This window comes from Crinia signifera, chromosome 8 (assembly GCF_055691185.1).
Source record: "Crinia signifera chromosome 8, ASM5569118v1, whole genome shotgun sequence".
Lineage (NCBI taxonomy): Eukaryota > Metazoa > Chordata > Amphibia > Anura > Myobatrachidae > Crinia > Crinia signifera.
Genome location: NC_139224.1, coordinates 93,874,177 through 93,896,950, shown reverse-complemented (window position 1 = coordinate 93,896,950; position 22,774 = coordinate 93,874,177). Strand labels below are relative to the sequence as shown.

General features: G+C 47.0%; 1 protein-coding gene across 12 annotated transcripts in view; it reads left to right on the top strand.

The window, feature by feature from the left end:
* Window positions 1–22,774, top strand: part of KCNT2 (potassium sodium-activated channel subfamily T member 2) — an 852,827-nt gene that overhangs the window by 819,268 nt on the left and 10,785 nt on the right. For all 12 annotated transcript variants that reach the window (XM_083156802.1, XM_083156806.1, XM_083156799.1 and 9 more), the window contains one exon: window positions 14,772–14,856. In XM_083156802.1, coding sequence (XP_083012928.1) covers window positions 14,772–14,856 — 85 coding nt within the window. The remainder of the gene's footprint in view (window positions 1–14,771; window positions 14,857–22,774) is intronic.

The window sequence follows — 22,774 nt, the reverse complement described above, 5'->3', positions numbered from 1 at the left end:
TCGTCCACCCACCTATTTTTAGTATGTTAACTCTTATGAGCAGGGCCCTCCTTCCTCACGTACTCACCCTACCTCATTACCTCACCTGTGCTCCTGTCCTGTTCTTCCCTTCCTCTACTTCATCTTCGGTCTCCTTGACTATTTTGACACCTACTTCTGAACTGATGCTGATTTTAGTTCTACCAGCTATACCCCTATTTATACTGTATCTTTCTACACACCCTGTACGTTACCTTGTAATTTGTTTTTTTTTTGTTTGCTATGTACGGCGCTGCGGACACTTTGTGGCGCCTTATAAATAAACGTACTACTACTACTACTACTACTACTAATCCATGCACTTATTATCACTTATCATCTGCAGCAAAGAGTTTAAGGCATGGATCCTGCGCATTTGGGAGATTCTCATAATTATAATAATAACCGTAGAGCATTTTGGACACTCAGAACAATTGCTCCAAGTCTACTGATATGACGGTATTGAAAAACAATGTATTATACCCAGGGCTATTTTTCAGCAGGCTCCAGCAGGAACTGAGGCCCTTATTCTAGTTCACTCTTTCTGACAAAATATTTCTTAGATGGACAAAACCATGTGCACTGCAGGTGAGGCAGGTGTAAAACCCCACCCAAATCTAATTATCTCTGCACAAGTAACACCTGCCTCACCTGCAGTGCACATGGTTTTGTCCATCTAAGAAATTTTTTGTCAGAAAAAGTGAACTAGAATAAGGGCCTCAGTTCCTGCTGGAGCCTGCTGAAAAATAGCCCTGATTATACCTGTTGCCCCAGGTTGTCACATTGGGGGTCATTCAGGTGCATTCAGAGAAGCTATCACTGACACTTCCTTGGAAGCAGCAGTAATAATGCTTGCTGTAATGTACTGCAGCAGAAGGATTTTATTACAAGCAGACTCCACTTGCTGGAGTAGTGATATGACCTGCATCCTAGGATGCAGCATTGGATCAAGGCCCCCGTAATCAGACAGCTTGCAGCAGCCATGGTGACAACTACAAGTCCCATAATGTGGCAAGGCATTATGGGACTTGTAGTTTGACAACAGCTGGAGGAACATAGTTTGGCCATACCTGCTCTAGTGTGTACGCAGTATATTGATAATGTTAGCATTGTTCTCTGTTATCTATACATGTAGCTTCATCTGTGGATATTGGCCCTCATTCTGGTTCACTTGCAAAGGCAAATTCCTTCTCAAATGGACAAAACCATGTGCACTGCAGTGGGGCAGATATAACATGTGCATAGAGGTTTAGATTTGGGTGGGTTATTTTGTTTCTGTGCAGGGAAAATACTGACTGCTTTATTTTTATACTGCAATATAGATCTCACTTTGAAGTAAGACCCCACCCAAATCTAACCCTCTGTGCGCAATAACATCTACTCCCCCCCCCCCCCCCCCCTGCAGTGCACATGGTTTTTGTCCATTTGAGAAGGAATTTGCCTTTGCTAGTAAACCAATATAAGATCCATTGTCAATGACATCATTCTCCTGGACGTGGTTACTGACAATATCGTTCAGTGTGACTGTGTACACACAATATCGCATGTCCTGGGGTGTTCCAGGGAGTTCAATGAAAATCATAATTGATATTCTATCATATGCAATGTCCTCTAATGTGTACACATCTTTCGAATTATGGATTATTTTGTATATGGTAGCCCAAAGGGTACATTTGCACAAGTGTATGAAGTAGACTTTCCATATTCTTATCTTTTTTTGTAATCAGAAAGTTTTCCCTCTCTGAAGAGTTTTTGTGTTGGACTTTGTCAATAGTTTTGCCAATAAAATATCCATTTAATTTATTTATTTACCTTTTTCACTGCGAAGAAACCACAGTAGGAGAAATAAACTACATCCTATGTTATTAAAACAGAAAAAAAGTGTTGCTATTGGAGTGCAAATAAAATAAGTAATTATGTGATAAATGTGGATGTCTCTTAGCAGTACTGTACTGTGCACACATTTCTACCAGAGTTATTTGTAGTAATGCTTTCGCCATTAAACCCTGCATTCTATGCTGAGCTGTGTCTCAGAGCGCTTGGTGCATATAAAGCAAATACCTTTTTGTTTTTTATCTTGAGATCTCTGTGCTACATTAGTATGCACAGTCCACGACTGAACATTACATTCCAGGGATAGATTATTTTTTGCTTTATAATACATTGTTCATTTCAATGAAAGCTTTAAAAATGTAAATACATATTTATCTTGAGCTTCAATTATACATTTTACTTAAGGGAATACAAAAAGGTATCTTTAGCTATGTTTATGAATGTTTTTACATTTCACACATATCTTAATCAGCTTTTATTTTAAAATACAGATTTGAAATCTATTCATGGTCTACAATGACAGCAATAAAATCAATCTTTATTTTAAATAATAAACACTGCATTTTAATTTCAAGAAATGGGATTACTTATTCAGGGGCAGTGACAGATTAGTATGGAAACCCAGCCTGGGAACTTTCTGGACACAGCCCTCATGGAGGCGGGGTCTGCTGAGGAAGGTCTGCTGAAGGGACAGGAGCCTTCTTTATAGTTCCCAATTCAGTGGCAGCAGTCCTTGTGCCTTTTGCTACAGTTGTGCCTGTGACTTTATCCTAATTCCAAAACAATGCCCTTCCCTTGGAATTTTCAAAACTGCCCCCCTTACATGCCAGCCTGACACCTTGTACACCCTAATATATCAATAATACCAGTATGTCACCCTTTCCCGGACACAAAGGTGGCCCCCAAGCACAATGGCCCACTAGATATCTTCCTGTTGCTTTTATTACCAATCTGCCCCTGTTTAGAAGCATCAATAGGGTAAATATCTAGGGGACAAGGAGTGCAGAGGTGATGATGGTCTCTGGGGGTCAGTAGGGAATAATAGAGGGATTTTTCAGCCCCTGATTTAACAATTTCTAGTGCTGTAAGACCTGAGGCTGGCCATCTCGGTTCTCGGCATAGGTTAGCGGCCGCGGCTGCTAACCATGGGGATGACGGTCCTGCGGTCCGCTGCCCAGCCGGGGGGGGTGGGGTGAGCAGCCACTTCCTTGCTGAAATAGGCCGGCCCACCGGAAAATACCCTGGCCAATCTGCCGCTGCCTGTTTGTGATGAATTTATAACACTACTTTTGTCATAACCTATGGATATGAGACTTTCGAACATGTCGACTTAATGCATGTTGACCTAATATAGGTGTCGATCTGGTACCTGTTGACCTTTAGTGGTTGACCTAATGTATGTCAAACTGACTTGTGTAATGCCCGTATCCCATTACCTACAAGTTGCGGATTGTGTATTTTGGCTCTGAGTCAGGACTGTTCACTAAGCATCGGTTGTTTTCTGTTTAGCAAGCGGCTTAACGTTACCTTACTGAATGCCTGCCCCCGCCGAATCCCCTTGGTAACATGCGAGGGGATGTACACGAACACATGAATACATCCGATACAGAAATATTGGACAAAACCTGCGCTCACACGGAACAAGCAGCTAGAGGATCACACAGAGTAGGGCTACCAAACCCAAAGTAACATATATAAACACGACAAGGAGTGGATCCCCACAGCGCTAATTCACAGGATCTTTTCAGTAAATTTTCTTTTCATTCGGCCTTTAGCATCCGAGGTTTTTCGGGACACCGGAAAAAAGAGAGAACAGTCTCCTGATTACCGTCAATCTATGTATATAACACAGTGACCCAAACAGTCACCACTCAAACTCCCCTAGACCAGCTAGGAGAGGTTCACATAAAGGTTTCTTTCAATGGAACATCAGATAAATACGGCACAATTCGAAATAGTCTCACCTAGGGTCAAAGCCCTATGTACCTCAAAAGGTTTCTTTAGTAGATGGAAGTATGCATCGGGATACACGACTCATTTAAAGTAAAACAGTTCACATTTATTGTTAAACAATAAATGTGAACTGTTTTACTTTGACCCTAGGTGAGTCTATTTCCAATTGTGCCATATTTATCTGATGTTCCATTGAAAGAAACCTTTATGTGAACCTCTCCTAGCTGGTCTAGGTGAGTTTGAGTGGTGACTGTTTGGGTCACTGTGTTATATACATAGATTGACGGTAATCAGGAGACTGTTCTCTCTTTTTTCCGGTGTCCCGAAAAACCTTGGATGCTAAAGGCCGAATGAAAGGAAAATTTACTGAAAAGATCCTGTGAATTAGCGCTGTGGGGATCCACATGAATACATCCCCTTGTCTGCAGTCATAGGGGAGAGAAATCATTCGATGGTTGCCAACCCACCCCCCAGCATTTTCATGCAGACTTCCAGAGAACGCTGGGCTTCCCCCTGCTCTGGCTCAATGTCTGCTCCCCTTCCTCCGTTACCCATGCGGATGCTTTGCACGTGTAGTGTTGCATAATTGTGCATGCGCAGTCCCCACAACATCAGAACTGGCCCTTCCTGAATTACCCCCATTTTTGCTATAAACAGAACTGCCGTGTATAGTCAGTACAAAAAGGAAAACTGCATTTCCACACATAATTCATAGATTACATTATTATTTAATGGTGTCTTTTGGCTGTAACTCTAATTTCATGCTGTTTTACTATGACACATATCCCATCATTTCTCTCTCATTCTTGTTTATTTTTTTAGCATTTGTAATAAAATCTCCGTCCTGCCTACAGCGCCTAGCTTATATTACATTATTATTCACTGCAGAGTAAACTTCCTGTGGCAGAGTCATGTTATACAATTTGATGCATCCAGCAATATCCTGACCTTAACTGTGAGAATACTCTATAGTACTGTTATATTATATTAACAGTAGCACATTCAAATATTACCCATTTGTGCTCCACCTTTGTACTGTGTATCTCATTCATGCTAACATGTACCAAGAAGAGATTTAAGGCTCATACACACTGGGTGACTTTGAGTTGAAAGCAGCTCAGTTTTGTCTTTTGAGCTGCTTGCGGCTCACACGCCGCCCAATCATTGCGTCCACTATGTATGTGACAGGTGCCCCTGAAACTATTGGATAACAGCGTACCTGGATCAGACGACGGCTGTATGGAGTCTTCACGGCCCTTTCTGCGGATGAGGACACACCTGTGGCAGGGGATGGAACACCCAGGAGAGAACCCACCAGAAAAGCACAAAACAACCACAGCTGGCAGCAACGGATATTTATTAAATGGAAAAATAATGCACGGTTGCTGCGCTTCGCTCAATGAAATATAACAACATCACACTTACAGTAATAACGGCACAAATGAATGAATAAATAAATATCGCTGCAAAACAGACTAGGCACCAATGACCACCTCAGTCCGTATCAAAGAACAGACTGCCTTGGCCATGAGCAATTCTACCTACGGCACCGTAGGGCTAAGAAATGACACATAAAATCACAACAACAATAATGACAGTTAGAATAATGCGACAATTAAACTAGAAATAAAAGAGCTATAATAAAGATGGATATTAGAAAAGAATGCTGAACTGCTTCAATAAAGAACGTCCACCAGAGGGCACCATCTACCTTACATATACATTCACATTACAGTCTCGGATATAAGTCAGTGTCCCTAAATCCAAATAAAGGTCCCACGCCGGTAACTCCTCAGGGTAAGGAACAGAATAACAATCCCCTTTTTGGGGTACAGGCGAGTCCCCGCTCCCTGGGTAACTCCCTGCTAGAACTGCGGCAACTTGTCGCAAGGGCTGGGCATATCAGGGCAGAGGCCCCTTGTAATAGGGTCAGTGGGATAAGCAGGTAATACACGGCGGTGAGGAAGACTGTCCCAGCAGGTGGGTATGGCAGGGGGGCCCCACAATGGCACAACAGGGGGGCTGGATGATTAATACGGTGGGCGCCTAGCTACCCCAGGGACTCTGGGTAGGTTCTCTTCCTTAGGGCAATAAAGTTGGGCCTGGTGCTGGCAGTTCCTGTCCCATGGGACAAGGTCTCATGGAGGGGTTCAGGCTTACAGGGTGCAGGCTAGGGGAGTGTCATGGAGTACCTGGGCAATCTGCTTCCGTTGCCGGCTCCTGCCAGTATCGATACGGCTCCCGGCTCTCTGGATCTTCTCTCTGCTCCCTCAGGTCGGCGGGGGTCACTGCAGCTTGTCTTCTCCCTCAGGTCGGCGGGGGTCACTACAGCTTCTCTTCTCCCACGGCACCAGCAGCGTCTTCTCCTCTGAGTGCAGGCAGCGATCTTCAGTGACGTGACCCGGCACTCCGCTCTGCGCCCGCTGTCACTCACTTGGTCTGTGGGGTCTTCTCCCTGCAGCTACTTGACCCGGCGTCTCTCTCAGCTCCCGGCAGCGTCGCGCATCAGCTGTCAATCAGCGCCGCTGAAGCGCTGTTCTTCTCCGGCTCCCTGCACGCTGGTTCCCTTGTCAGCCTTCCGCTGCGCACCGCTCTGCCTGCAGGTTAGTTGCCCCTCTCTTGCTTCCACAATGCTGGCAATCTCCTTTCTCCGCTTCTGCCCCTCACGTGCGCCCACTACTCCCTTAAATCACCTCCTTCTCACCCCCTGACCTCCCTTTCCGCGCCAATGGTTAGCCAATCCCCATGAGACCAGACTCCCTTCACGTGCAAGGGAGCTGGGTGCACACTAGGATGTAAATTAACCCTTTCTGTACTTGTAACAGTGAGAAAGGTTCTACAGGTAGCCTATGCCACCAGTGTTCAGTTCCATGTAGGTTGGTGGGTGCAGGGCTACAAACAGGGCACTGCTACAGTGGGGTGCCACACATCCCCTTGCTAGAACAATGCGTGTCCGCACGCAACAGGCTAGGGCTTTGAGTCCAGGACCAAGTCCTTCCATCGTCCATTGTGGAGAATTAACGGTACAAAAAAACATGTAAACAAATACATACGTTTCATGAACAAAGTCAAATTATTCTCGGTAGCACGAGGGCAGAACGCCTCTGGTGCGGCGCTCTGACCTCCTGACACCGATTACATTTGGTACAGCCTCAACATGAGCAACGTTTGGCACTGGATTTGGCTCTCCAATAATGGGTTCATCTTCCAACGACCCTGGAGCGGCGCTCCTGACCCTGAGATTGGGAACAGCATTTCCCAAGAACATCATCAACTTAAAAGGGTCGTTAAGTGGTACACCCCCCAGGAATCCCATCCCTCTGCCACAGAGCTCTCTGCTTCCTGTAGGGTGGGCTCCTGTTCTGCGGAGGTACATAATTTCAGCTGATCGCGAGGTACAGTGACGATTCGGCCGTCTTTCGCTTGAATTCGATAGGTATAGGACTCGCCGGATGGAATTGTCATAAGAGTGTATGGCGTATCTTCCCACATCGCATCAAGTTTGCTGGTCCGACGATTTTTCTTCTTCCAAACCTTGTCACCCACTTGTAATGGTACGGGCCGGGCATCTGCATTGTAATTCCGTTCTTGACGAGCATGAACTACTTCCAGGCGTTTTTCAACAACTTGCCGAGCCGTCTCGATGCGGTGTCGATGTTCCTGCACCCATTCGATGGACGGGGTGCTGGGCCCGCCAAGTTCAGTGCCCAGTTCTAGATCTTTTGGTAACTTGCCTTGCCGACCGAACATCAGAAAGAAGGGTGTGAACCCAGTCGAACAGTGCTCTGTGTTGTTGTACAAATAGGCCAGGTCTGGAAGAAGACGGGGCCACTGGGCCCGATTCTCGGCAGAGAGGCTTCGTAGCATTCCGATCACGGTCTGGTTGGCCCTCTCACAGAGGCCGTTCCCCTGGGGATGGTAGGCCGTAGTCCTCAGCTTCCGACATCCATACAGGTGGCACAATTCATGGAAAAGCTGGGATTCGAATGCCGGACCCTGATCTGTCAGGATCCGGTCAGGATATCCATACTGATGGGCAAAGTGCTTCATAAACAGGTCGGCTGTGGTCTTAGCAGTCAGGTCACGGGCTGGGACCACCACGAGGAAACGGCTGTAATGGTCCATAATGGTGAGGGCATACTGGAACCCGCTGGGACTAGGCTCCAACTTGACGTGGTCCAGTACCACGAGTTCACAGGGCCGGCTGCTGCGGATTGGATGTAACGGGTCCCTCTGAGAAGATTCAGCAGGGCGCTTCAGGCTGCAACTCGCACAGTCCCGACACCATTTCTCAATATCTGTGCGCATCCCGATCCAAAAGTACCGCTTCCGCAAGGTGGCTTCTGTCTTCTGGGTGCCGAAGTGGCCAGACTGGTTATGATAGGCGGTGAGTAGAAAGGTGGCTCGCTCTCTTGGCACCACAATTTGGTGGATAGGCTGGTGGGTCCCAGGATCCAAGCTGGTGCGCACAACAAGTCCCTGTTGGAGATTCAGGCGGTCACGATGTCGCAGAAGTTTGACCAGTTCGGGGTCAGCCATGGCCCTCTGTGTTTTGGTAAGCTGCTTCTGCTGGCGGAGGAGGTCTCTCAGGTCTTTGAGCACCAAGCTTTCTTCTTGTATCCGCTTCCAATCAAATCCCAACTGATCATCTGGACGCGGCTTGGGGGAAGCATCCCCAGTGACCACTACGGGTTCGGAGGTGACAACAACTCTGTCCCCTTTTTGTGTTCTGAACACCGGGGTCTCGATGTCTTCAGACCGATCATACCCCTCTTCTTCAAGGTCTTCGGTGGGCAGGCGGGACAGGGCATCTGCGTTGCCGTTGGATTTTCCGCTTCTGTACACCACAGTGTAACGGAAGTTGGCTAGCCGGGCCATCCATCGCTGCTCCAGTGCTCCCAGGCGAGCTGTCGACAGGTGGGCCAGGGGGTTATTGTCGGTGACTATCTCGAAGGGAGTGGCAACCAGATAATTCTTAAACTTCTCCGTCACCGCCCAGATGAGAGCGAGCAGTTCGAGCTTGAAGGTGGAGTAGTTCTCGCTGTTCCGCTCCGTCTTCCTGAGGCCCCTGCTGGCGTAGGCAATCACCCTCTCCCTACCGTCCTGGACTTGCGAGAGCACAGCTCCCAGGCCTCGGTGGCTGGCATCAGTGTAGACCCGGAAGGGCTTCTCGTAGTCAGGATAGGCCAGGAGGGGTGCTTCAAGCAGGGCCTGCTTGAGCTGGGCAAAGGACGCCTGGTGTTCACTTGTCCAGGAGACCACGGACGTGCTCCTTTTCTCTTGACCCGACTTGCCACGAAGTAGTTCATGGAGGGGCGCGGCCACCTTGGCGAAGTGTTCGATGAAGCGTCGGTAATAGCCAACGAATCCCAAGAAGCTCCGCACGTCCTTGACCGTCCTGGGTGCTGGCCAGTCTTGAACCGCGCAGATCTTTTCGGGATCTGGTTTCACTCCTTCAGCACTGACTATGTGCCCAAGGTACTGCACTTGAGGCTTCAGGAGGTGACACTTGGACGGTTTCAGCTTTAGGCCACATCGCGTCAGCTGCACAAAGACCTCTTCAAGATTCTTCAGATGGTCCTCATACGTCTTGGAAAAGATGATGACGTCATCATCCAGATACAGGAGGACCATCTCAAAATTCCTGTGGCCCAAACAGTGCTCCATGACCCTTTGAAATGTAGCAGGGGCATTGCAAAGCCCAAAGGGCATCCGGTCAAATTCAAAGAGGCCCATGGGGGTGGTGAATGCTGTCTTTTCCCGGTCTTCGGGGGCCATCGGGATTTGCCAGTACCCGCTGGTCAGGTCCAAGGTGGAGAAGTAGACGGCAGTCTTCAGGGCCGTCAGCGACTCTTCGATCCTGGGCAGAGGGTACGCGTCCTTGTGGGTGACTGCGTTTAGCTTCCTGTAGTCGACACAGAAGCGAAGGCTGCCGTCCTTTTTCTTGACTATGACCAGCGGGGCGGCCCATGGGCTGTGACTCTCCCGGATCACGCCGGCCTCTTGCATTTCACTGAGCATGGTTCTTACTGGCTGGTACATGGCCGGTGGGAGTGGCCGGTGTCTCTCCTTGATGGGTGGGCTGGATCCGGTGGGAATGTGGTGTTGCACCCCTTCTGCTCGGCCGAAGTCGGCTGGGTGTTGGCTGAACGCGCTGGCATTCCGGCAGACGACCTGAAGGACGCCCTCACGCTGTTCTGTTGGGGTATTGGAGTCGCCAACCTGTATCTCCTTCCACCATGCGGTTTCAGTTGTGATCAGGCTCGACTGACCCACCACGGCTTCTAGTTGGTCTTTTGGCAAAGACTCTCCAAGGATATCCTGGAAATCAACCAGGACCACGTTCGCCACTGTGCAGTGTCGGAACAGCCGCACCGGATAGCTGTGCGGGTTCAGCACGCGGACGGGGACTCTCCCACGCTCTACTCTGGCTAACGTCCTGGCCACGGCAAAAGGCTGCTGTCCCTCGAGGTCACACGGTTCAATGACGGCATCATAGTCTCGCCCACCTGGGCCAATCCTGGCCTTGCACCAGATCACGTGTTCGGCATTGGGGCGCAGAAGGATGGGTTGTCGGTCGGTGATCCTCGCCTTGCCCACTTCCCCTTGTGAGTTGGTGAAGCGCTTGTGCCCTTCGATCAGGCGCACTGTCTGCTGCATGGCTCTTCGCTCCTTCGGGGCGGCAGCCCGCATCTCGATCCGGAGAGCTTCCACCAGCTCGTCTGGGCAATTTTTCAGGACGTTCATTCCCAGGATGACCGGGGGTAGATGTTCGTTGCAGGTGGACGTGACCAAGCAGCCCTGACGTTCTAGTCGGGCATCTCCAATGTTGAGATCTGCTTCCCAATAGCCGCTGAACTCAATTGGCTGTCCGTTACTGGCCAGCAGACTAAGCCACGGGGTCGGGGGTGACACTATCTCTTCCTCTCTCCAATAGCGTTGAAACGCATCCAGTTGTATCGTTGTCACCTGGGACCCGGTGTCCAAGAGAGCTGCCATTTCCACTCCATTCACCTTGATCTTCAAGTGGGGGCACTTGCCAACGAACTGCGGCCACCACTCTTGGGTTGGCGGACCTACTGGCGAGGTTCCTCCCGAGGGTCGGTCCCTGGCCTCGGGGTTGAGTCGTTTAAAGGCTGTTTGTCGCACTCTCGTTCGACATGCCCGCTGAGTTTACATCGGCGGCAGATGGGTCTTCCTTGGGCATCAAACTGATCTGTGGAGCGCCTGCCCGACCTTCGTGGGATGTCCCACTGTCGCCTGCCTCTTCCGCCTGAGTCACGTTGCCATCCTCCTTGACGGGTTTCATTCTGTTCCTTTCGCATGTCCCGTAGCTCTCTCATCATTTCTGTGACTGCCGTGGTGAGGGTTTCCATCTGATTCGAAGTCGCCTGGGCTTGTTGTGTTACTGTGGGCTTGGTCTTTCTGGGTTCAAATCTTGGGAAGAACTGGGCTTGTTCCACCTCCTCATCCTCCATTCCCGCTGACGCAGCTCCACCTTCTTCATCGACATTCTGATTTAACCCCAGGATGGTCAAGGTGGTTTCTTTAAACTCCGGGAAGGTGCAGTCGGGTTTCTGTCGCCTCCACATTCTCAGCTGTGACCTGATTGCCTCTCCTCGGGCTCCTTCAATGAAAATGTCAATCAGCGTCTCATCCACTGGAGTAACGTCTTGTGGGGTTCTCGCTTGAATGGCCCGCATCGCTTCCTGCAGTCCTATGGCGAAGTCCCGCAGGGTCTCTTGAGGCTGCTGTTTCCGAGCATACAGTCGCCGTTTCAATTCTGCAGCGGATTGTGCGTTGAAGATGCCGGCCAGCTTCTTCAGTATGCCGTCAGCTGACTTCCTTTCTTCCGCCGACCATGACCGGACCTCTCGTCGCGCCGCCCCTTTCAGCTGTCCAATTACCATTCCCGCCTTCTGTTCTTCGCTGGGGCTGTACATCAGGAATGTGTTCATTAACCCCTCCTTGAACTCTCTGAAGGAGCTGGTTCCAGGCGTGCGGGAGTCTCCGGAATATGTTGGCATCCACGGTGCCCCAAAGAAGTAGGGCATGGTGATTTGAGCCGCTGGAGCCATCGGTGTATCTGGCAGCCTTCTCCTGCCTTGTACTTGTTCTGCCGGCTGTTGCCGATTAGGTTGTTGCTGGTCGAGCTGTTGTTGGTCGACCTGCTGTTGGTCTCCTGCGTCCGCTGCGTTCTGTGGCTGCAACATCTTCGCCGTTTCCAGGGGTCTTTGACAATCCTGTTCGTAGACGCCAAGTTGTGACAGATGCCCCTGAAACTATTGGATAACAGCGTACCTGGATCAGACGACGGCTGTATGGAGTCTTCACGGCCCTTTCTGCGGATGAGGACACACCTGTGGCAGGGGATGGAACACCCAGGAGAGAACCCACCAGAAAAGCACAAAACAACCACAGCTGGCAGCAACGGATATTTATTAAATGGAAAAATAATGCACGGTTGCTGCGCTTCGCTCAATGAAATATAACAACATCACACTTACAGTAATAACGGCACAAATGAATGAATAAATAAATATCGCTGCAAAACAGACTAGGCACCAATGACCACCTCAGTCCGTATCAAAGGACAGACTGCCTTGGCCATGAGCAATTCTACCTACGGCACCGTAGGGCTAAGAAATGACACATAAAATCACAACAACAATAATGACAGTTAGAATAATGCGACAATTAAACTAGAAATAAAAGAGCTATAATAAAGATGGATATTAGAAAAGAATGCTGAACTGCTTCAATAAAGAACGTCCACCAGAGGGCACCATCTACCTTACATATACATTCACATTACAGTCTCGGATATAAGTCAGTGTCCCTAAATCCAAATAAAGGTCCCACGCCGGTAACTCCTCAGGGTAAGGAACAGAATAACAATCCCCTTTTTGGGGTACAGGCGAGTCCCCGCTCCCTGGGTAACTCCCTGCTAGAACTGCGGCAACTTGTCGCAAGGGCTGGGCATATCAGGGCAGAGGCCCCTTGTAATAGGGTCAGTGGGATAAGCAGGTAATACACGGCGGTGAGGAAGACTGTCCCAGCAGGTGGGTATGGCAGGGGGGCCCCACATTGGCACAACAGGGGGGCTGGATGATTAATACGGTGGGCGCCTAGCTACCCCAGGGACTCTGGGTAGGTTCTCTTCCTTAGGGCAATAAAGTTGGGCCTGGTGCTGGCAGTTCCTGTCCCATGGGACAAGGTCTCATGGAGGGGTTCAGGCTTACAGGGTGCAGGCTAGGGGAGTGTCATGGAGTACCTGGGCAATCTGCTTCCGTTGCCGGCTCCTGCCAGTATCGATACGGCTCCCGGCTCTCTGGATCTTCTCTCTGCTCCCTCAGGTCGGCGGGGGTCACTGCAGCTTGTCTTCTCCCTCAGGTCGGCGGGGGTCACTACAGCTTCTCTTCTCCCACGGCACCAGCAGCGTCTTCTCCTCTGAGCGCAGGCAGCGATCTTCAGTGACGTGACCCGGCACTCCGCTCTGCGCCCGCTGTCACTCACTTGGTCTGTGGGGTCTTCTCCCTGCAGCTACTTGACCCGGCGTCTCTCTCAGCTCCCGGCAGCGTCGCGCATCAGCTGTCAATCAGCGCCGCTGAAGCGCTGTTCTTCTCCGGCTCCCTGCACGCTGGTTCCCTTGTCAGCCTTCCGCTGCGCACCGCTCTGCCTGCAGGTTAGTTGCCCCTCTCTTGCTTCCACAATGCTGGCAATCTCCTTTCTCCGCTTCTGCCCCTCACGTGCGCCCACTACTCCCTTAAATCACCTCCTTCTCACCCCCTGACCTCCCTTTCCGCGCCAATGGTCAGCCAATCCCCATGAGACCAGACTCCCTTCACGTGCAAGGGAGCTGGGTGCACACTAGGATGTAAATTAACCCTTTCTGTACTTGTAACAGTGAGAAAGGTTCTACAGGTAGCCTATGCCACCAGTGTTCAGTTCCATGTAGGTTGGTGGGTGCAGGGCTACAAACAGGGCACTGCTACAGTGGGGTGCCACACGTACACACTATGGCGGTTATTCAGGCTGCGATTTCGCAAGGCAGACAATTATGGAACATGCATATGGACTTAGTGCACATGGGCAAGGTCATCCATCGATAAAATCCATCGTCTTTTTTTAATCGCAAGCCGATTGACTGACAGGAAGCTGGTGTTAATGGATGTCAGACTGCCATTTTCTAGGACTGTCGGGAAAAAACAGGCATTTCCAGGTGTTTTCATGGAGGGTGTATGACATCAGCTCTGGCCCCGATTAGCCTGTTTCTATCCCACAGACTGTGTAGGTTCTAGGTTACACACAAACTGCACACACTGGAAAAATTATTGGATTTGAGTGACTTACAAATGTAGCTAATTGCCCATATGAGATATTTTCGTAAGCCATTTGAGAAGCGATCAGGTCTGAATAATACCCTATGTTGCTGAAGGATTGCGTTACCGTGCATTGACATCGTCTTCCTCTGTCCACCCTGCATGCTGATGAATTGAAAGACTTTGCTAGCAAGGGCCATACTGATGAATGCAGCATGGCCCCCACCATCGCTCTATCACTACCAGAATCAGCAATTGTGAATGCACTTACCAATGGCGACTCCCTCGCCAGGTTCCGTCGCCTGCGATGTCGTGCTGGGTACACATTGTTTAATGTATATCCAGCTTAAAGCTGTAAATACTATAAATAAAATATAATAAAACAACGATAATGTTCTTTTAGTCTGGTAGTGTTTATATTATTTTGAAAATACCTTTTCTCTTAATCTAACCCTTTTTTTATTTTAAAGGCATCCTGATTATTTTCAAAGCTTAAACTGTATGGAACTAATGTGAAAAAAAAAATATATATATATATATATATATATATATATATATATATATGTAGTTGTTTAACTCTCATTGAAGCTCACCAGAATTGTGCAATATTTCCAGGAATAACCATGCCTTTATTTTGTTCTCTAGATGAAATGAATGATCAGCAGAACACCCTCTCCTATATCCTCATCAATCCTTCTCCAGACACCAGGCTGGAACTGAATGATGTCGTGTAAGTCAAGATAGGAGAGCACAGAGATCTCATCCACTCTGCTTGTTTTCAATCTTTCATGCAACAGTTCACTTCATGCCACCCAGTTTCCATCACTATTCTGTGCAATTATTTTTAACCTCTTCTGTGACACAGAGAAAGAGACTTGCAAAGAGTCAGCACTACAGACAAACAACACATTTTTGTTCCGCACAGGATTTCTACCCCAATGTAAAAAGTCAGCACTAGAAAGAGTGGCAGAATGAATTCTTGCTTTTCTTATTTATTTATTTATTTGCAGTTTCATATATAGCGCAGCAGATTCCGTTGCTCTTTACAATAGTATACAGTGATAAAACAAACTGGGTAACAGCCAGACTTGGAGGTTAGAGGGCCCTGCTGCAAGCTTACAATCTATTAGGTATATAGAAGGGAAATACAAGGACAGGCATCAGTAATAGCATAGCAGTCCCAACAAGTTACAAGTCCAGAAGGGAAGCTATATAATACATAAGTGCCTCAGAGGGTTATACATGTAGAACTTAAATATGATAGGCTTGCCTGAAGAGTTTTCAGGGAACGCTTGAAAGTTTGGAGGCTAGCGGAGAGTCTTATTGTGCGTGGAAGGGCATTCTACAGGGTGGGAGCAGCCCGATGAAAGTCCTGTAATAGTGATTGGGAGCTAGTGATCCGCTCAGATGAGAGACGCAAATCTTGTGCAGAGCGGAGTGGTCGAGATGGGAGATATTTTGGGATAAGTGCAGAGATATATGCTGGTGCAGTATGGTTAATAGCTTTATATGCAAGTAGAAGTGTTTTATATTGAATACGGTAAGATACAGGCAACCAATGGAGGGACTGGCAGAGCGGATCAGCAGACGATGAGCGTCTTGCAAGGAAGATCAGCCTAGCAGCAGCATTTAAAATGGATTGCAGTGGTGAGAGTCTGTTCTTGGGAAGACCAGTTAGGAGACTATTGCAATAATCAATGCGGGATATAATGAGTGCATGGATAAGAGATTTAGTAGTGTCTTGTGTGAGAGACGGTCGTATTTTGGATATGTTTTTTAGATGCATGTAACATGATTTGGAGACAGATTGAATGTGGGGAACAAAGGACAGGTCAGTGTCGAGGGTGACCCCTAAGCAACGAGCTTGTGGGGTAGGGTAGATTGTCGAGTTGTCAGCAGTGATGGAGATTCTTATGAGTCTTGTAGCATGGATTGTCCCTAGACATATCCTTAAACATATTACAGAACAATTGTTTTTTTTTAAAAAAGGAAATCTAGATGAATACAAAAAAATTGCAACTTTGGATGCTACATAACAAACTGCTAATAAACGATAATATGAAATAGCACAGTAAGCAGCAGAGGCTCCTGCTTCATTGCAGGAGGGGACATGCCGCTGGGCACTATGCCACCCACCCTTACTGCCACCGCTGCTGATCCGCCCCCGGTCACCGAAGCTGCTGTGCGCGCCAAGGCAGCAACAGGCACCAGCACATGTGTGGAAGCGTCCTCAGAACTGCGAATGCGCTGGCGCCCGAGCTTCTATGGGCTACAACAGCCCATAGAAGGTAAATAAAGGTTTTGACGTCTGTACACTGCAGATGACAGGCACCAGAACTGGCCTATGCGCTGTATTAGCCTTGGTACTGCACATGAGCAGACCCCAGATTCTATTGGCTGCAGCTGAAGCAGAGGCATCCCGGAGGGAGGGAACACCGCTCAATAGGACTGCCTTGGGTGACTGGAAGGTCAGACTTCCAATAGGAAATCACTGCCAGTCACAGTGAAACCAGCGCATTCTCACAGACTGCATCTGGCGTCACTTATTCAGGGAACAGTGGCACATTTTACCTGGGGGGCTGCAGGACGCAGCCCATAGGAATAAACTTCCATTGACAGATCGGGATGTATCAAATGAGAAATGTGGTAAATACTCTGTTAGTACATATTTATTTATTTACTTAGTTTCTTAAATAGAGCATACATATGCCGCAGTGCTTTACAGAGAATATATGAACATTCAAATCGGCCCCTGCCAGAGTGGAGCTTACAATCTATATTCCCTACCACATGTACACGCACACAAAGACAATCTAGGATTAATTTCATTGGAAGCCAATTAACCTACCAGTATATTTTTGGGTTGTGGGAGGAAACCGGAGTACCCGGAGGAAACCCACGCAAGCATGGGGAGAATATGCAAACTCTGCAATTATGCGATTAGTATCAATGCGATGTGTGTCCAGATGTACCACAATTGCTTAGTACATCCCGCCCATATTGAGCACTTGTGAAGTACATTTCTAATATCATGAGCAGTATCTAAAATGTTGACACAATCAATATGGAAATGTTTGAAACAGGAAAAGGTCAACATGATTTTTTTACTGTTAGTAGATATGCGATGAGCATCAGGGAGATGGGAGGCGGGATGTTCCACCACTGTTTGGTACATCCCACCCTTAATCTTTGTATTATTCTAATCTTTTCAAAAACCACCACAAAATCATATATATGTGTATAAACCTGGTCCTGGCCAGTGCCTCCCCAGCCATTGACCTCACCGCACCTCTGCCTGACTTAGATAATCACTAATTTATTATTTATTAACAGTTTCTTATATAGCACATACATATTCCACAGCACTGTACAAAGAATATTTGAACATTCACATCAGTCCTTGCCCCAGTGGGGCTTACAATCTATATTCCCTACAACATGTACATGCACACACTCATTCATTCTAGGGTTAATTTTTGTTGGTAGCCAAATAAGCTACCAATATATTTTTGGATTGTGGGAAGAAAGCACCTGGAGGAAACCCACGCAAGCACGGGGAGAATATACAAACTCCGCACACTTAGGGCCATGGTGGGAATTGAACCCATGACCTCGGTGCTGAGGCAGTAATGCTAACCATTACACCATCCGTGCTGCCCCACTAATATGAGAATTCACAAATCGAGCGATTAATAAATGACTGCGCATACATACTGATGGAATCGTGCATGTGTGAGGGGAATTAGTGACAGAAAATGCAGTTTGACTTACAGGAGGCTGATGTCACAGACCCTCCTCAAAAATGCCTTCCTGTAAGTCAAACTTCCTTTGACTTACAGGAAGTTTTACTTACAGGAAGGCATTTTTGAGGAGGGTCTGTGACATCAGTGATGACAATTTCCAGCCTGTCTCAGAGGCAGATTAGAGGAAGCCTCAGATTTACTTTGCAGATAGTCAATTCGATAGTTCATGAATAGTATATGGATTTGTGAGTTGATGCCAATTATCGATCCATTCGCAAGTCTCTCGCAATATTGCAAAGGGCGGTTACTTTTTCTGTCTGGGCAGCGGCTTTCTCTTTCCAGTCTACTGCAAATTCTGACATTAGCGATCAACTCGGAATCAGGCCACTGATGTGCAGAAAAAGACCTTCGTTATCACATAGCTGTGCCCACTAGGCTGCAGCCTGTCAGTCAGTTATGGGCAGGGAGAGGGTAGTATTGGCATTCCTGAGTTTTTAGGCACTAGCCCTGGGAGTGCTGGGGCTAGTGTCTGAATCTTCCTATGCAGATTTACTGGCCTTAGCAGCAGAGATGAGTTTTCTTAGGCTGATTCAGATGGACTACGCTGCAAATTGAGGGGTAGATGTATGAAGTAGTGATAAGGGAGGAGAAGTGAGCCAAAGGTGAAGTGGCCATGACAACCAATAAGCACTGAAGTAACCTCTATAATTTGCATACTATAAAATTATACAGAGCAGCTGATTGGTTTCCATGGGCCACTTATCCCTTATCACTGCTTCATACATCTACCCCTGATTGTGAAGGTGATCCGATACTGCAAACTCAAACTTCATACGTAGCAAGTTGCAATAATACTCTTAGCATCCCCTAGGAATGTCCTTATATGATTTAGTAAGCATCCTGCCCTATGTCTTTAGAGGATTCAGTATTCATGACTGGTGGATGGAATCCTGCTGCACAAAATCCTGCCAAGTATACTGGGAAAGCATATTTCCCTAACCACCTCTCCCCCTTTAGTACCTAACCCAGTTTAGTGCCAAACCCTCACCCAATTTCAAGGGCTGGCATCTGGATTGCTGGCATCATAACTGCATCACTCCTTATAGAATGGTAGTGGTAAAGCATCCTTTAATCAAACAATAGTTTATGACTATTAGTAGCATAAACATTATTGATTTACACTTTTTCTTGCAAAAATTGTGAAAAATCCTATGACAGCAATTTTAATATTTTATTGATTGTTTAGTAACCATAAATTGGAGCATTGCTTTTTTTCCTAATCATTATGATGACTAAATCCTTGGTGACAGAATCTTTGATCCAAAAAGGTCATCTCAATGCAAGAATTATTCCTATACATGTATTCTAATGCAGGATTTAAAAGCTATGCAAATAGATTTTAATCTGCTGGTTATTTTCTGATGTAAATGGATGGCAGGGTCAGCATTTAGTGCTAATTCAGAGTACGCTGACAGTTAGTTCCTGAACGCTGAACACTTTCTATGGACTGAGTTTGCAAAGCGAGTATTTAAACACTTCTGCAAAGTGCAGTTCTGTAGCAGCTGTTAAAAAAAGCACTTATTCAGCTTGACTGCACATTTCAAGCCAGACTGAATTAAAAGCCATTAAATTGTAAAATGGAAGGCGAGAGTGGCTCCTGAGGATGTCATACCTTAATATTTTTAATAGATGTTTCACAAATTGCAATATGCTTAAATTCTTTCCAATTGATAGTCCAGTAGTTCAAGGAAAAGTAAACCTGTGTTTTGACCTACACATTTAGCCTTTTAAACTGTACTTAAATGCTTTTTTCAACAGTTTTATAGCACAGAAGAGATGCCAGTTTTTAACTAACTTCCTCTGAGCTTAAAGGGACAGTTTCAATACTGTAGAAAATTGGCCCTCATTTATATATGGTTGGAGTAGCTAGCACTGCTGCTTACAGTACATGGAAGCAGCAGCGATAGCCCTAATATGGTAATACGAGATAAAGGGGTGGTGGCAGTGTGTGTCTTAGTCAAATAAGTAACAATATAGTGGATATTCTATTCACGCCAGTGGTCGAAGTGGGCCGGTATACAACCGTATGGTATACCTCCAAATCTCCACTGTGAGTATTTTTTTTTCTTCTAAGTAAAAGGAGTGTGCAGACTAGTGTCTGCACACTGGCTTTACCTTATGCAGCGTTGTGGGATGCAGCGCCGGCCAGGGGAAGGCATAGAGACTCAGCGGTGGCTGACTTTCAGTCCCACTGGCCAGATGCTGCAGATAGATACCCGTCAGGCTGCGGCGGGCGCCGAGCGGAAGTACTCTACAGCCATCCGTACAGTACTTCCACAGCGATCTATCTGCACCATCCATCTTTGGCCAGCGGGACTGACACCGCTGAGATTCTAAGTATAATTAAGAGGTGAGGGAAGGGAAGGGGAGTGGAGGGGGAAGCTTCACTGGCACTGAGGGGCAATGTGTATCTGTCACTGGGGGGCAATGTGTATCTGTCACTGGGGGGCAATGTGTATCTGGCACTGAGGGGCAATGTGTATCTGGCACCGAGGGGCAATGTGTATCTGGCAATGTGGGGGCAATGTGTATCTGGCAATGCTGAGGGCACATGTATCTGACACTGTAGGGGCATGTGTATCTGACCATGTGACCACGCCCCTATAGGTGACCACACCCATTTGATGTGACCACGCCCCTTTTCCCATGCATAATTACATCCTTAACTTTTGCATACCCCCACTTCTAAATTTCCACTTCGACCACTAAATTACGCTGCAGTGAAATATGGGTACTCAATTAAATAAACACTAGACATTAGGAAATACAAACTGCTCTAAAATAGAAACCAAATGAAATTGAAATCAAATGTAATATAAAATATAAAAATACATAAATTAAAACATATAAAGATTAAAAAAAAACACCTCAGTCCGAAGCAACAATAGCTAGCATATTAGTAGTGTTAATGGGCCAAACCAAAGCATTTTGTGCTATATGAGATGGAGTCCTTGTATCACTACTTGTTTGGTTAGTTCATGTAGAAAATGATTGTCCGTTAGTATATTTTTAAACAGTCAATGAGATGTCATAATGGATGATTAATATAAACAGTGCAGTATAGTTACCACTTAGTTCATCAGCAATTGTGGTTCTGGGCCTCAGCCAGTGGCCACCCGGATGGCGATTAGTATAGAAGCAACTCCCGACTTGGTTAGCACTCCAATCTGCCTTGTCTGGATCCGCCAACGTGGTGGTCGCCACTGGATGCAAACGAGCACTGGTACCAGAAGAAAAATACTCTTTTTCTTTTGGTACCAGCTCTCATTTGCATCCAGTGGGCACCACTGGAGCATTTGACCAGTAATGCATTGTGATATCATTGCTCTGTGACATTATCCTTAAGCAGCATAATCATCATAAGCAGCAGCATCGGTTATATGTGAGCTGGCTTGATACCCATGGATTGTATTGACAATAATTGCTCCCTGATAATTATTACCCAGAGCTGATCAGTCACAGGATCAGCACCATTACTCAGTGTCTATAAACACTTATCAATCTGCCCCTGGTTAGAAGTAACACAAGCTGATTCCACTGTGACACTGAAAGTGACCACATAGGACAATAAATATAATAATATATTACCCACATAGACATTTTTTAAACATCTCCTTTATGCAGTCTTTTTTTACTGAATACAAAATAATAGAAAACAGCCAAAGGCAAAACATGCCACACATTGTTCTTAGTGCAGGTGGCAGCTGTCCACTCTTTCACTTGGGAAGCTGGAAAGTGGGTTATGGTATCCGTGTGGGGTTAGTGGGGGGGGGGGGGGGGCAGTAGGTTGCAGTTTTTCCAGTACCGTGACGCACGTGTGGAGGGCGGACATATAACATAGCCGGATGCCAGCTGCCCGCCCATATCCCTGCATCTGCACGGAGAAATGCCCAAGTGGTCTCGAGCACTCGATGCTGCCTGTCCACATGGTCCAGCATTCGATGGTCGGCACATGAAAAATCCGCTCGGTCAGAGTCTTACCGCATTCGGACGGTATGACCGATCTGTACGGAAGGCGGGGCTAAGAACACTCGGTTCCTGTCCGAAAATATACATCCGACCTAATCAACTAGAATAGGGCCTACGTTATTATGCTGTGACATCTTAAGATGCATACACACTGGGCATTTTTGCCCTGCATGTATGCACAGCCATAATGGGGTAAATAGCAAATACACTGGGTGATTTTCGCCCATCTAAGCAATTTTCCAGGGGGGTGGACGGCCTTCCATAGCAGGACACTATGGAAAGCCTTCCACCCTGTCGGTCATCTGCTGGTAATACCTGTGGCGGGCCATACACACTGGGTGGCTTTTGAGCTGAAAACATTTATCAAATGATAAAACTGAGCTGCTTTTGATATAAATGTATTGCCGACACACAGATATAAATATATCAGTTTGGGGGCAATGCATTTACTGCATATCAGTGTGGGGGCAATACATTTATATCACTGCGGGGGCATTACATTTATATCAGTTTGGGAGCAATACATTTATATCAGTGCGGGTGCAATACATTTATATCAGTGCCGGAACAATACATTTACTGTATATCACTGTGGGGGGGGGGCAATACATTTATGTCAGTGTGTCGGCAATATATTATATCAGTGTGTCAGCAATACATTTATATCCAAATTTGTCCAATACATTTATATCAGTTTGGGGGCAATACATTCATATAAGTGTGGGGGCAATACATTTATATATCTGCGGGGGCAATACATTTATATCACCGTGGGGACAATGCATTTATATCACTGCGGGGCAATACATTTGTATCAGTATTTGGGAGCAATAAATTTATATCACTGCGGGGACAATACATTTACTGTATATCACT